At 34.0% G+C, this 16,992-nt stretch overlaps 2 protein-coding genes across 2 annotated transcripts; both read left to right on the plus strand.

The window, feature by feature from the left end:
- Positions 1 to 9,318: 9,318 nt before the first annotated feature.
- On the plus strand, positions 9,319 to 9,750 carry LOC131150340 (uncharacterized mitochondrial protein AtMg00820-like). Its single transcript, XM_058100987.1, has one exon. It carries the CDS (start codon positions 9,319 to 9,321, stop codon positions 9,748 to 9,750), a length of 432 nt encoding a protein of 143 aa, XP_057956970.1.
- Positions 9,751 to 11,232: 1,482 nt separating this feature from the next.
- On the plus strand, positions 11,233 to 16,698 carry LOC131151718 (serine carboxypeptidase-like 33). The gene is made up of 10 exons (XM_058103098.1): positions 11,233 to 11,636; positions 11,753 to 11,860; positions 12,000 to 12,095; positions 12,213 to 12,305; positions 12,737 to 12,825; positions 12,980 to 13,252; positions 13,386 to 13,534; positions 13,668 to 13,763; positions 15,008 to 15,113; positions 16,423 to 16,698. Exons 1-10 carry the CDS (start codon positions 11,333 to 11,335, stop codon positions 16,558 to 16,560), a joined length of 1,452 nt encoding a protein of 483 aa, XP_057959081.1. The 5' UTR covers positions 11,233 to 11,332; the 3' UTR covers positions 16,561 to 16,698.
- The last annotated feature ends 294 nt before the right edge of the window (positions 16,699 to 16,992 follow it).

Here is a 16,992-nt window from a genome sequence, read left to right on the forward strand (position 1 = left end):
CACTTAAGGGTGGAGCAACATCGATTGCAACTAGGTCAATTAGCACAGGACTGACCTCAACCTTAACCAGGTCAGTTAGCGGAGTTGACCTCAACCTACACGCCTTAACAGGATGACGCACCTAGCTTTCCTAACCGGATCTAAGCCAATCCGGGACTATTCCAGGGCTAGTCTCCCTCTTCAAGCCCGTGCCTGGAAATACAACAGATGTATATTATAATCAAATGGTACAGTGATTATGCTTTCATGTAAAGCAGATGTGTACCCAGTTACGCGTAATTACATACACCACAATATGATTTAATATGTAAGTTCAGTGTGATCCAATATTTCAAATCTCAAAATATTTGCAATCAGTGTAATGAGTACGTGAGAGTGTCAACTAATATAATCTTTGTATCGTAATATGTGTTCAATCTAATAGCTCACACAAAGATATCAAGTCTCACATATTCCAATCAGCAGGATGTCTCAAGCATGTAAATATCAAATAATGTATATGCTTGGTTTGCAAAAGATGTGTAATCTTTGTATTCAGCAAATAATATATAAGTGAGTAAATATTGCAACAAAGATCACTATCACACAAACAAATATCTCTTCAAATATTTTTCAAGATAAAAACACAATAGATATTTGAAAGTGATTATGAAAGGATTTTGCAACCAAAATACTATATGATCTTCTCAAGATATTGCAATGAATATACAATCTCAGAAGATCAAATGAAAGTCTTCTTAGGAGAGACTTATTAACGAAGTCCCCTAAGAGTACTTAGGTTTTGCTCTTAATAAAATCGTATCAACCAAGCAAGACAAGGAGAGCAAACCTATGGAAACAAACACTCAATCCACTTACGAATGATGTAGGCACTAATAGAAGGTAAGCATGAGTGAATGAGGATAAAAATGAGTAGTATAGGCTTTTGGGTTTTCAAAGAGTTCTCTCCCTAATCAAAGTAGCTAATCCCACATAATTTTCTCAAATGATCTCATATATATAGACATAGGAGAAAATATGACCATTGGGGACCTATTGAGTATTATTAAGAATGTTTAATGATGTTTCAAATATTTTAACCCTGTTTAAAAAATATTTAACTGTGGTAAAAATCAGGGCAACCCGAGAGGTTCGATCGACCAGAACAGTTTCGGTCGACCAGGTCTCATATGGTTCATTTGACTAGGGGGATTTTGAACTAAGTGGTCGGTCGACCGAAAGACCTCTTCCAAAGGTGATTTTCCTATTTTACCGAGGTTCGGTCGACCGGGCCATTTTGAACTGGCTGGTTCAGAAGACCAGACCGTTGGGATTTCTCCTCGATCGACCAGGTAGTTGGTGTACAAAAGTGGCTTGGTCGACCAGATGGTCAAAATGTTGACCCAGGGATTTTTCGGTCGACCGAAAGGATTTGAACTTCGTAGTTCGGTCGAACGAACATGCATTTTTGATGCATTTTGGTTCCAACTCCCTTATACATTTACCCTATTCAAATGACCATTCATGTATATGCTTGTGTGAGTGTCTTAGGGTCATTTCTAGGTCCTTTTGAAGACACCGAAAAAATCCGGTGTCGATCGATTCCCTAAGGTCTTTCTAGATGCTTTTTAGTTATTCTTGGTTTGAGCTTACGTATTAGATCATGTAGGCGATGCATGCAATTATTACAAACCAGAGAACCAATTATTACAAACCAGAGAACCTATTTACTATTACTGATCCTTTGAATAAATATGAAATACAATACAACAGAAATTGGGTCTTCAATCTTTGATCTTCTCTTTGTGCATCATGATTTGTCACTTAGAATTCCTGCACATAAACTAGATAGCCATTCAATACATGAGTATTTGTCATAATCAAAATAAGGATATGACCTATAAGGTCAACACGTAGGTTTAGAGAGAGAGAGAGAGATGGAATTTCTTAATGAAGAAGCAACCTAAAAATCTGTTTATAAGTCGTTAACCTGGCATAATTCGTCGACGAATTGGAGCCTTCGTCGACAAAATGCAGAAGGACATTTGTCGACGAAAAGGGGTTCGTCAACGAACCTTAAGTTTGATATTTTCCTATCGTTCGGGATCTCTTCGTCGACGATGCCTGAATTTCATCGACGAGGCACAGAAGGGAACTTGTCGATGAAAACAGAGGATTCGTTGACGAGTCTTGCTGTTTGCCCTTTTTTGAATTTTTCCTTTTTCCTTTTCTTTATTTATTTCCTTATTTCATAGGTTCGGGTTTCTACAACTACTATTGCATTGAAAACGAGGGAATGTTTTATTGAGGGTGAAGTCCTTGATAGCTACCATGTGTTACAAAAAAGCACAACAAAGCCAACAAACAAGTGAAAGAAAAATGAGAATTTAAAAAAATCAATGCTTAGAACACAAAGATTTGTGAGGTTTGACACTTTGTCTATGTCCTTGAAGTCAGGTTAGGCTATTGATTCCACTATTTAGCATTAATTACGAACATGATTTTTTAATCCATTTTCTTCACTCTCCTTATGTTCAACAATTTTTCATGTTCAACAATTTTTTACTTCTATAGAGAATAACGCAATTTCCCCTTTGACTCCCTCCCGCAAAGCTGCAAATAAATGTCACACTCGGAATATTGTCCATATAGTACTCCATGTACGAAAAGTTAGACTCCAAACAGAATACCATAGAGTATTATGTTTGGAGAATAGGAGGTGGGAAACACAAGAGTTTGTGGTAGGCTAGGGTTTTGGAGGTTTCAAAGTAAATAGGAGAGAATGTTTGGTGTGTTGGGGTGATACAATGGTATACAATTGCCTTTTTTTAAAAAAAAATTAATATAATATATATAATCATATAGTAAACCTTATATTTTTTGTAATATATTGGATTTGCTCGATTAATTATAGTTATTGGAAGGGTCAAATCGAAACCAAATCAATAACCAAAAAATAAACATTTCAAATCAAAATAAAAAAAAATTAATACTTGATTTTTGAGTTTGATTTGGTTCGGATTTACAACTTACTTTGTTTTTTTTTCTACCTCTAATAGCTAGAATTCAGAACCGCAAAGATATATCATTGTCGGAATGGGACATGCTTAGCATTGGGCTCAATCCTGTTTATTTTTTTATTTATTTATATTTATCAATATTTGTAAAACTGAATTTAAAATCATAAACTTAAAATTATGTGAATTTAAACTAATTTTAAAATTAAATAAATTTTATTTTAAAATTTATATTTAAAATTATATATATATATATATATATATATATATATATATATATATATATATATATATATATATAACACACATGTTATTGTGGAGCATTATGGGCACCAATTCAATCAATTAGAAAATTGAAAGGTACTTGTGGAATTTGAAAATGAAATCCTTTGCCTGACACAAAATATCTCGGTGGATATACATTGCCCCTTCTGAGTTCTGACTCAACATACAACAGAGTAAACATGGTAGGGTCATTCCATTCCCAGCTCCACCTAAAGAAGAAAAATGATTACACGCGTGGACAATCTTGATTGGGTTAGTGGTATACAATTTTAATTTGCTAAAGAGCTAAATAATAATAATAATAATAATAATAATAATAATAATAATAATAATGGAATGAAAGATGGTTTATCTCGAATTAAAAAATTAATGTGTAATTTATGTAATGTTTATTCTATTTGAAAAAGGTTTTAGATTTGGATTTGTACTATATTTGAATAACATGTGATATAAAATTCGTCTAAATCTATCTAAATCTGAATCTGAATCTGAATCTAAAGTCCGAAATTTATATTCTCAAATGTAGCGTTATAATTATAAGAATTGAAGAAATTTAAAATTAAAAAAAAAAAGAAGTTGACTTTGAGGGTATGGTAAAAAAGTCTTAAGATACTTACAAGTATTTAAAATGATTAAAATAGATATTTAGTTTTAGGAAAGATACTTAGTTTAAGGAAATATAATTAATGTTTTGATAGTTTTATAATATTTTTAAAAAAGTAAAAACAACAATGGAATAGGAAATTTTGATCCGAAAAAAGTTTGCTTTTAGGTCTTAATGTTTCGAATTTGTAACCTTTAAAAGTTCATCAAAAAGAGTTAAACACTGGCTTTTAAAAATTAAAAAAGTTGATTATGAAACATGTTACGCTCAACTTTTACTTAGGAGAAGTTGGGGCAAAAAATGAGGGGTCAAATTCATCTTTAAACAAATTATTTTTTAATAAGTAATGCAAAATGTAGTACAATTAAAAAGAAAAATATATGATCAATATATGCTTTGTTAATTTTAATTTGATATTACAATTATTTATGTAAATAGTGGGGCCTAAATTATTATTATTATTATTATTATTATTATGCTTCTCATCTCTCGCTACATACACTTTTTGGAGATCTAAATTCTCTTTCACCACTTAAGGGTTGTTTCCTTACAGATTAGTTCTCAAAATTTATTTAAGTAGTTCTAAAAAAAGTATTTATGGAAAGTATTTTTTTGTAATAAAGTGTTTGTTATCATAGGTGTACATCAATGATCTATTTTGAGTCTTTATCTTTTTGCTTTAATGTTTGATCAACTGATTATGAGTATCCAAAATGAGATTTTATGGTGTATGTTGTTTGTAGATGATATTGTATTGATTGATGAAATTAAGGGGCGGAGTAGAGGTTAAGTTGGAATTATAGAAAGAAGTTTAGGAATCTAGAGACTTTAAGATAAGTAGAAATAAAACAAAATATATGAAATGTAATTTTAGTAATAGTAGAAGGAAAATTGGAGATAAAGTTAAACTTGATGATAAAGAAATAAATAGCATTTGTGAATTTCGATACCTTAAATTTATTATGCAAACTGAATGAGAAATTGAACTATTAGAGTGAAAGTAGGTTGGATAAAATGGATAAGTGTTTTGAGTGTATTTTGTGATTATAAAATATCTTTAAAATTAAAAGAGAAGTTTTATAGAACGACTATAAGATTAGCTATGTTATATGGATCAAAATGTAAGTGACGAAGAAACAGAATATTCAAAAAGTAAAAGTTGCCCATATGAGAATTCTTAAATGGATGAGTAGTATAGCACTAAAAGATAAATTAAGAAATGAACATTTTTGTATTAAATTAGGTGTACCTCCTATAGAAAATAAGATAAATGAGGGATGATTCAAATAGTTTAGATATTTGCAACGTAGACCGCATAATGTGACGGTGAGAAAGAGTGAGTTATTGTGAAAGGTTGTAAGAAGGGTAGGGTTAAACTTAAAATAACTTAGAGTAAAATAGTGAGTAGTAATTTAATAACCCTTAATTTGTCAAAAGAAATGGTCAATGATTACATAAATTGGCGGAAAATGATTCATATAACCGATCTCACCTAATGAGACTTTAGACCTAGTTTTATTTTTATTGTATTTTACAAATCAATAGCTTTTTTTTTTTTGTTTTGTTTTGTGAAAATGCTTATTTTAAGTATAAAGTGCTATAAGCACTCTTTTCTTTTTTAAGTGCTACCAAACACAACTAAATCTAATTCATATCTTAAATGTTGTGTTTGTAGGTCAATAACTCTTAGGTTAGGATAAGAACTTACCCAATGTTTGGTATGGAGAAATAAAATGAAATAAAATTGTAAAAATTGATTCTATTTCATCATTACATAACAAAAATCATTCAGTTTATGGCTTGTATCTTGGACAGATACTATTGTCATATAAAACACATACATATTAATAAACACACTGTAAGTTACAATGTCATTTTTAATTGTCAAAATTGATTAAAACTAGGCTTTATTCCTTAATTAATGACATCATAATTTGACCTACAAATTAATAAAGCAAAAATAATAAAATGAAAAAAATATTAACTCTACATTTGGGTAGGTTTTGAAGTTGTCTTACATTTGGATAAAATTTTATTGAAATTTGTTCTAATTCCTCCAAATCCAAATCCAAAATTCATACTCTTAAAAACTATTTTAAATTGAAATTTATTAAGATAATTTTTAAACATTTGCCTTCTTCTTTCCATTGGCTCACATGTTCTCTCTCTCTCTCTCTCTCTCTCTCTCTCTCTCTCTCTCTCTCTCTCATTTATTTATATATTGGAGAAGTATCAAAGCAATCCCATGTCCATGCTGTAACTCAGCCCCATCCTACATCAGCTGGGTACACCTCATGTGATGATATTTCAGGAAATTTACAAAATAGCCCCATTCACAGATGAGGTGTCTTTGTATCATTATATAATTGCACAATTTGTTTTAACTAGTTGTTAGAATATTTTTTTGGTTGTTACAATCTGTTTTTTACTTTTCCCTGTATAAATAAACAAATCGTATATAGTTCACACATACAGGAAATTAATACAGTTCAGAGCCTTTTCCGCAGCAGCTGCTTTCATTTTTTTTCTTCCTCTGTTATTCTTACATGGTATTAGAGCAAGGTTCAATGTAAGAACCCTTTTCTTTTAATGGCTGCTGAAGCTCCCAACTCATCCAAATCCCCTTTTCTGGATTTCTCCAACCCAACCAACCCTTATTGACTTGACCATGGAGATAATCCATCTCTTGCCTTAGTCGCTGACCTCCTTTCTTCCGATAACTACACTACTTGGTTGAGAGCCGTGTGCAGAGCTCTCCATGCCAAAAATAAGCCCGAATTCATCAATGACACCTTCTCCAGACCAAGTCCCACCTTAGATCCACTTTTTGATGCATGGGAGCGATGCAATGATCTAGTGGTTTCCTGGTTGCATAACTCCATAAATCCATCTCTCAAATCCAGCATTGCTTTGGTGGATGATGCTACTCAGGTCTGGAAAGAACTCCAAGAACGATTCACTTAATCAAATGGTCATCGCATTTTTCAACTCAAAAAGGCATTAACAGGTCTCACCCAGGACAATGACTTTGTTTTTGTTTATTTTGGCAAACTGAAGACTCTATGGGATGAGCTTCTTCTGTATGATCCCTCACCTGACTGTACCTGTGGCAAGTTGGCTATTCTTCTTGATCGATGTCAAAGGGATTGTGTAATCCAATTTCTTATGGGCCTTAATGATTCATTCAATGCCACCCGTAATCAAATTATGATCTTGGATCCATTACCTCCCATAAACAAAATTTTTTCTATGGTTCAATAACAGGAACTACAACATTTCATGGTACCTAATCTCCCCTCTACTGAATCCATGGCACTTGCTGTTAACCGATCTTATTCTTCATATAAACGCTTTCCTAAACCTTCAAAATCATCCAAACATGATAGCCCATTTTGCACCCATTGCAAAATTCAAGGCCACACTCTTGATGTTTGCTTCAAAGCTGGAAATGCTCAACCCCCAACCCGCACCCATTGTCATATGACAGGACATATTGCTGCAAAGTGCTATAAATTGCATGGGTGTCCACCAGGCCACAAGTTTCATGGCAAACCCACGCAATATAATCCATCTGCTAACATGTCTTCTCTCGACCCAGTAGAAGAAATCTCATATGACGGGATGACCTTCACCAAAACTCAATACCAATAGTTGTTGGCTCTTTTGCAGCCTATTGAGACTTCCATTGCTACGCATTCAGTCAACAATGTCCAGACAGATTCTTCATACCCACCCACCATGAATGGTATCTCTTCATTTTCACACACTCCTTGGTTAATTGACACAGGAGCTACAAATCACATGATCTGCAGCACTTCCTTCTTTTCTTCAATAACGTCTTTTGTTTCATTTGTTGTTAAGCTACCTAATGGTCAAATGGCTCCTATTTCCCACATTGATACTGTCCGTATCAACCCAAAATTAACTTTACGCAATGTTTATGTGTTCCTTCATTTTCATTTCAATTTGGTTTCTGTCAAACAGCTAATCAACTCTTTTTCTTATTGTGTTCTTTTCCTTTCCCAATTTTTTTTTATTCAGGACCTTTTGTCATGAACCATGATTGGCATGGGTGAGATGAAAGCTAGACTTTACAATCTGATTACTACTCTAGTCCCACTTGCAGCTCTTTTCGACCACTTTCCCATTTCATTCCATAAAACCATTTCTGTTTCAGCAATTTCCAAAGATGTGAATCTGATTTTTAATCTCTGGCATTGTCGAGTGGGTCATACTCCCCCTTCAAAGCTTCATGTAATCAAAGATCCTTGCATTAGCAATCATATTTTCACTATTTCTAATAAGAATCCATATCTTGTTTGTCCACTTGCCAAGCATCATCGTCTCTCATTTCCTGATAGTACTCACCAGAGTACAGCTCTTTTTGAACTCATACATTGTGATATATGGGGACCTCATTCCTTTACAGCATATAATGGCACCAAATATTTTTTAACCATCGTTGATGACTATTCTCGGTGTACTTGGATATATTTGCTTAAACTCAAATCTGATGCCAGGAAATGTATTGAGGCTTTTTGCAATCTGGTTGACACTCAATTTCACACCAAAGTTCAAATCCTTCACAGTGATAATGGTCTTGAATTTCAAATGATTGAATTCTTCAACAACTGAGGCATTATTCATCAACGAATTTGTCTGGAAACTCCACAACAAAATGGAAAGGTTGAATGTAAACACCAGCACTTATTAAACATTGCCCGAGCCTTAAGAATTCAATCCAACCTCCCTCTCTTGTATTGGACAGATTGCATCCTTACAGCTGCTTACATTATTAATCACATTCTTAGTCCATTACTTTCAAATAAAACATCATTTGAGCTCTTGTTTAACAAGCTTCCCACATAATCTCACATGAAAGTATTTGGGTGCCTTTGTTTTGCTTCCACCCTCTCCCAAAATTGCCCCAAATTTGATCCAAGAGGTCGACATTGTGTTTTCCTCGGTTATGCCTTTGGTATAAAAGGCTAAAAATTGCTTGATCTCAATACCAAGTTTGTTTTCATATCTAGGGATGTTACATTCCATGAACACATCTTTCCCTTCCATCAACTAACTACCCCTACATCCCCTCCTTTATCTTTACCTTTACCCTCTCCTTATCCCATACAATCTATATCATTACATCCTTCCTCGTCTCCTTCCTTTATTCCTCCTAACTCCACATCAGAAATTTCCTCCCCACCTTCCTCACTTATCTCACCTCCTCCCATTTCTCCCCTTCATAGTTTACCTGCAGCATTATCACCACATATAACTTCACCTTCCACAGATTCTCCTCCCTTAATCAACCCTACTATTCCATCACATCCCCACCTTTGTAGATCCACTCGTGCCAAAACAACTTCTCATTATTTACAGGACTTTCATTGCCAACAGGTCAGTTCTATCTCATCCAACCAACCAGTGGACATGGTAGCCCCTCACCCAAGTATTTCTTTTCATCTGTCTTCTTTAATTTCTTATGCACTTTTATCACCTTCTTTTACTTTATTTTCTTCTACCATTTCTTCACAACAAGGCCCACAATCTTTCAATCAAGTTGCCAAGGACCCTGATTGGTGCAAAGCAAGGGAAACTGAAATTGCTGCCTTAGAACCCAACAACACCTGGGTCCTTACAGATTTACCTCCTAGGAAATCTCCAATTGCTTGCAAATATGTGTATAAAAGCAAATACAATTCTGATGGTACTCTTGAAAGGAAGAAAGCAGGCTTAGTTGCTCATGATTTTACTCAGCAAGAGGGAGTGGATTATCATGAAACTTTTTCTCTCATTGCCAAAATTGTTACAGTTTGCACCCTGCTTGCCTTGGTTGCCATTAAACGATGGCATTTGAAGTAGTTTGACGTTAACAATGCTTTCATTCATGGGGATTTACATGAAGAAATATATATGACGAAGCCCCTAGGATACACTAAAGGTCACCCAAGCTAGGTTTGCAGACTACTCAAAAGCCTTTATGGCCTTAAACAGGCCTCACGATAATGGTATGATATATTTTCTCAATCTTTAATCAGTTTTGGTTTCCATCAATCCAAGGCTGATTACAGCCTTTTTACTTGTCTAACCGCTACTGGTTTCACAGCTCTCCTTGTCTATGTTGATGACATAATTGTTGCTAGCAGCTCCTTTACTCCATTTCCCTTCTCCGCAATTTTTTAAACAACTATTTCTGTATCAAAGATCTTGGTCCCCTACAGTATTTCTTAGGCATTGAAGTGGCTCAATCTCCTGAAGGAATTTTTCTCTACCAACGAAAATACACACTAGATATTTTAGCTGACACTGATCATCTTGCTTCCAAACCCCTTAAACTCCCCATGGATTAGAACCAAAAATTATCAAAATCCTCTGGCACCCCTTTGTCTAATCACACTCCTTATCGCCAACTCATTGGCCATTTGTTTTACCTTACTCTCACTAGACCTGACATTAGCTATCCCATTCAAGTCCTGAGTCAATACATGGATCGTTCTTCAACTACTCACCTTGCTGCAGCACACAAAATGCTTCGCTACCTCAAGCATGCACCTGGCCAAGGCATTCTCTTATCTGCTACCTCTTCTATTCAGCTCATTAGATATTCTGATTCGGACTGGGCTTCTTGCCCAGACTCTCGCAGGCCTGTAATTGCTTTTTGTGTTTTTCTGGGGCAATCTCTCATTTCTTGGCTATTAAAGAAGCAAACTGTGGTATCTCGATCCTCTGCTGAGGCTGAATACTGGGCCATGACTTCCGTCTCTACTGAACTCACCTAGCTACGACATTTATTGACTGATATTTCCATCTCTCACCCTCAACCAACTGAGTTATTTTGTAACGATCAAGCTGCTCTACACATTGTTGCTAACCCAGTGTTTCACGAAAGGACAAAACACATTTAAGTGGATTGTCATTTTATTCGGGACAATATACAAGCTGACACTCTCCGAACTGCTCATGTTTCTACTCAGTTGCAGGTTGCAGATATGTTTACCAAGTCTTTACCCTCTCATTTACTCTACTTACATCTATCCAAGCTAGGAGTAGCTAACATCTACTTTCTATCTTGCGCCCGCCCCCGCGCGGGGGGGGGGGGTATCAAAGCAGTCTTATGCATGTCCATACTGCAACTCAGCATCATCCTACATCAGCTGGGTACACCTCATGTGATTATAGTTCAGGAAATTTATAAAATGACCCCATTCACAACTGAAGTATCTTTGTATTATTATATAATTGCACTACTTGTTTTCGCTTGTCGAAAAGAATAATTTTTTTTCGTTGTTACAATTGTTTTTCACTTTTTCTTTTATAAATAAACAGGATCGTGTACAGTCACACATACAGAAAATTAATACAGTACGGAGCCTTTTATGCACAGCTGCTTTCCTTTTTTTCTTATTCTTACAAGAAGAGTAGAAGCAATTAGCTCGGAGCAAAGATGGCCTGTTCTTGTTCACCTCCATTTAAGAAACTCTGTTTTTCTCTGTTCTTCCTCCTTGCTTCCTTTATTAACCCTACACGCATTAAAGCGTCATCATCACCGTCATCGTCACCATTAGACGGAGTTTTCTTGGAATCCGACAGAGTAACTAATCTTCCGGGCCAACCCCAGACTCCCTCCGTCTCCCACTTCTCAGGCCATATCACCGTCCACGCACTCCATGGGAGGTCTCTGTTCTACTGGTTCTTCGAAGCTCTGTCCCAACCTTCCCACAAACCCCTCCTCCTCTGGCTCAATGGAGGTCACTATCGCATTTAACCATATCAATCTATTCCGATTGCTTAGCAATTCTATCGATTGATAGTGCTATGCTCATGGTTTTTTTCATTAATTTGAGTTAAATTTTTCGATTTGAAGGACCTGGGTGTTCATCAGTTGGGTATGGAGCTGCTGTGGAGTTGGGTCCTCTGTTAGTCAGCAACAATGGAGCAGATCTTCACTTCAATAACTTCACTTGGGCTACAGGTTCTTAATTTTTTTTTTTTCTTTTCTTAACTATCTAGCAATTTCAATTTATCTTCAGCTTCTGCAAATTTTTGAAAATGAAGTGCGAAATTTGAGACCCATCAAACTAAATTACATACCCATTTCGAATTAAATGTAGAAGCCAATGTGCTGTTTGTGGAATCCCCTGCTGGAGTTGGATTCTCTTACACCAACATCTCCTCTGATCTCTCCATGTTGGATGATGAATTTGTAGGTAATCATATATACTTACATGTACATTTTTCACTATTCTCAGACATTACGTAACTTAATTAAGTTCTCATTAATTATTTACTTTTATATATATATAAAATTATGTTTACTTATTTAGCTGAGGATGCATACAACTTCTTGGTGAATTGGCTGCAAAGATTTCCACAGTTCAAAGACCGTGATTTCTTCATAGCAGGGGAGAGTTACGCAGGTGGGTACTCCTCTCTCTCTCTCTCTCTCTCTCTCTCCTCTTGTCGAGAAAATATTAGGTAGATCTGGTCTGTCATGCTGATTGGAAAATCGGACCTAAGTCTTCTATCACAAAAAGAATTAGGTTTTGAACATGTCCTTCCATTACATTCTCTCATTTAATGTGGATCCACATTTACTCTCTAATAGGACTTACTATTTTGTATATTTTCATAATTGAGAAGACCTATGAGAAAATCTAAAGGATGGATCATGTTCATGCTAAGTCTTTTCGGCCAATGAAATAGCAATGGATTCCATGTGGGTCTCACCTGATAGGACCTACATGTAGTCCGGCAAAATTTATTCGAAAATTTAATTTTTTATCTTTTCTGAATGAGAGAGACAACATAATTTTTATTTATTTATTTGTTGTGTATATTGAACTTGCAGGACACTACGTGCCTCAACTGGCTGAGCTTATATATGAAAGAAACAAGCAAGGGGCCAAATACCCTTCAATCAATCTCAAAGGCTTCATAGTACGTACATAGTTGAAAATCCAATGAACATATTTTTAAAGCTATAGTTTCCAAAAAGGAAAGGTTATGTTTGCTCATGCACATACAAGATCATGTTTACATGCTTTAATTTTGATTTTAATTGATTAAACTTCTTCATTAATCTATTTTGTAGGTGGGAAATCCCGAAACCGACAATTACTACGATTACAAAGGCTTGCTAGAGTATGCTTGGAGCCACTCTGTGATATCGGACGAAGATTATAACAAGACCAAACAAGTTTGTGATTTCAAGACCTTCGTTTGGTCTCGTGAATGTAACGACGCCATGAACGTCGTATTTGAGAAATACGACGAGATCGACATCTACAATATTTATGCCCCTAAATGTTTCCTTAATAGCGCATCTTCGGTCGGCCATGCCAACTTCAGGTTTTCCATGGATAAGGTAATTAATTTCTAGAAACTAATTAGGAAATATAAGTTGTATTGCTTAATTAGATGTTTTTGTTGGTTAATTACTTAATTAGCAATAATTAATTAATTAATTAATTAACTGTGTTAATTAATATTTTTAAAAGGTAAAAAGTTATGGGTGGAGGAGGAAGAGACTTGCAGGAGGCTATGACCCATGCTACTCCAAATACGCAGAAGAGTATTTCAACAGGGTAGATGTTCAGTCTTCTCTCCATGTTAAAAACAATGGGAATGTCAAATGGACTGTGTGCAAGTAAGCAACCTTTGTGTTTGTGTAAATAGATATTCCGTAAACGAAACATAGTATTAATTTTTGAGATCGATGTCGAATATATATATTCTAATATATATATATATATATATATATATATATATAATATTGACAGCAACTCCATCTTAAGGGCGTATAATTTTACTAATTTTTCCGTCCTACCCATCTACACGAAGCTCATCAAAGGCGGCCTCAGAATTTGGATTTACAGGTAAATCAATACACACATACACAGCAAAAATTTTTTGTCTAATTTTAAATTACATGTTATTCAAATTCAATACAAATTTAAATTTAAGGTCTCGGGTTATGCTACATTTAAGAGTTCGGATTTCGAGTCATATTCAAACTTCAAAGCTAGCTAGACAGGTGCATGCATGTTTGTCAATTTGCATAAAGTTAAAAATTGGTGAGGACAAAGCTGGCGAGCTTGGCTTGACTGCTCACATGTCTCTTGCCTTGTTCACAGGCCTAGCTTTATCTACGCATCCACGTACACTGTCCCTTCTAGCTTTGAATGATTTCATTGTCATACTATTTCATTTCTAAATTTGACAAGTTAGTGTAAGATAAAATTATATTATTTTTGTAGAACTCCACACAAATTTAATTTTAAATAATAAAATTTCATACTCCTACCTATAACTTAAACAAATTTTTTTTTTTTTTATTACATAGGAACTCCAGTCACCAACGAGTCCTTTCAACTCAAAGCCTATCGAACTGAATTTTAGTTGATCGGTTAACATATTTTAACCGATTTAATGTTTTAATATATATAATATATAAAATTTTAATATACAATTATTAATTTATACTATTCAGTTAATTGAATATATTAAACTCAAAAATCGAGCTAAAAATTGGAAATCGAAATTTAACGAAAATGAAAATCAAATCGAACCGAATGAATCTTTAGCTGAACCAAACCAGCTGAATTTACTCGGTTAATTTGGTTTTGACCGAATTATGCTCACCCCTGAGTCCACTAACATCACAAATTTGTCCTATAAAAAGACACTACACATAATTGAACCTCAAACTATCCTTATAAGCTTAGAATTTTCCATATATATATATATATATATGATGTGGGACTATGACAATTGCCCTCAATGATAGGGATTTACTCGATAAATTTAGTTTTAGCCCAATTATGCTCATCCTTGGGTCCACTAACCTCACGAATTTGTCCTATAAAAAATATTTCATGCAATTGAAGCCCAAGTTATCTTTATAAGCTCAAAATTTTCTTAATACATATTCGATGTGGGACTGTGACAATTGTCCTCGATGATATGGAACAACGAACCATTCGACTGAAGGCCCCATTTATTTGTGTGCATGCGCACGCGTGCGTGTTGTAATATGATGTTCGTGTATTTCTATTTTGTGTTATATTAATTTTTTTATTATAATATATTATAGCAAGGTGTGTTTGGATGGTTGTGACAGTGGGGACACAGATGGTAGGGTGCCAGTCATAGGGTCAAGATACTGCATAGAAGCTCTAGGCCTCCCTCTCAAGTCTCCTTGGCGCTCTTGGCACCACCAAGCTCAGGTCTGTCATGGCTACTTCACTCTACTCTCATGCTGTCCATTATCTATTCTTCAATTTTAGGGTACTTTTTTAAAAAAAAAAATTGAAAAGTATATTTTTCCGTAAAGCATATTTTTCACAAAAATTTATGAAAAGTAGTTTAAGAGTTTTTTTTTTTTTTTTTTTTTTTATGTTTGAGAATATAAATTTTGAATTTTGAATTTGAATGTATTATTTTGACCCAAAAAAGTAAAAATTGCATTAAATTTTTTATTTTCAAATTCATACAATATATATAAAACATATACGATTTTATTTTACATTCGTATCATACATTTTTAATAATATTATTATTTCAAAACAAATAAAAATTGATTATTGATAACCCACTTACTATATTAATGCAAATGAAAATTTATTTTTAAATTGAGCTTGGGACATATACTCAATTATAAGATCATGCTGACGATCTGCAGGACATTAATTCTGTATATATTTTCCATTTATTTGTTCTTAAATTAGTATGTAATTAACATGTAATTAGTACACTTAATCCTCAATTCATTATAAATAAATCATACTCACCACTTTACAAGTGTGGTGATTTTTCAAATCTTATCATGGTATCAGTCTAAACGATCCTAGGATTCTCTCTCTCTCTCTCTCTCTCTCTCTCTCTCTCTCTCTCTCTCTCTCTCTCTCTCTCTCTCTATATTAGAGTTTAACTTTTAAATGCTTTCTATCTATATTGTCAAAAAAAAAAAAAAAAACTCCACGAGGACCAACATCGTCCTCCCATTTTGTCCTACCATCTAATGAAAACACTTCAATAGTATATATCTCACATGGTAAGACTCACATATAATATGATAGAACCCACTGATTGAGATATTGAGAGGATTGATGATATCAGTCAATATCTAACTTTTTATCCTCTCCTGAGTCATCGAAATTCAAATTTTTCTTTCAATTTTTTATTTGGTTTTGGGTCCTACCATTATCCCCCCAATCCAATCTTTCTATCTATCACTATGTGCAAGGGTTGACTTATGAAATTATATACAGACACATTTATCTCTCGATATGCATAGTTTAAAATTTTTAATAGTTTTTTCTAGACAAGAATATATGTAATAAATAAGAAAAATATGTATTTGTATAGCTATTTTAAATTTATCATGTAAAAATCATGCATTATTAAAAAAAATTATATAACTATGAACTTGCAAAAGAACTTTTTTTTAAAAAAAAAATTTGTCTTTATTTGTTGTTTTATTAAAAATAAATTAATGGTGATGATGATGACATGATGATTAAATTGAAATTGCAGGTAGGAGGGAGGATGGTGGAGTATGAAGGGTTGACATTTGTGACAGTGAGAGGGGCAGGGCACTTGGTACCTCTGAACAAGCCCAGCCACTCTCTCTCCCTCATCCACTCTTTCCTCTCCGGTGATCCTCTCCCTTAATATTAATCAACATATGTGATTGGAGCAAGCAAGTTATGAACTAGTTTAAGTTGAAAATCATAAATGATGCAGCTATATGATCATGAAAATCTCTCCTGCAATTGATATACATTTGAATGCAGTTCATTACTTTCTCAACTTTTCTAGTGATCTTTTGGTTTGAGAATTTTAAAAAATATGTGCATACTATCTTATTACATATGGAAATTGGATCTTAAATTTAGATTTTCATGCGCTTAAATAAAATACGGTACAAAATTTGTATTGGGTTTAGTCTAAATTGACATAAATTCAAATTTCAAGTCTTCAAATTCATGTTATAAAAAATATGGTACAAAATTTGTATTGGGTTTCGTCTAAATTGACATAAATTCAAATTTAAGTATTAAAATTCGTACTATAAAAAATATGGTACAAAATTTGTATTGGGTT

This window comes from Malania oleifera, chromosome 3, assembly GCF_029873635.1.
Source record: "Malania oleifera isolate guangnan ecotype guangnan chromosome 3, ASM2987363v1, whole genome shotgun sequence".
In the NCBI taxonomy this organism is placed as follows: Eukaryota; Viridiplantae; Streptophyta; class Magnoliopsida; order Santalales; family Ximeniaceae; genus Malania; species Malania oleifera.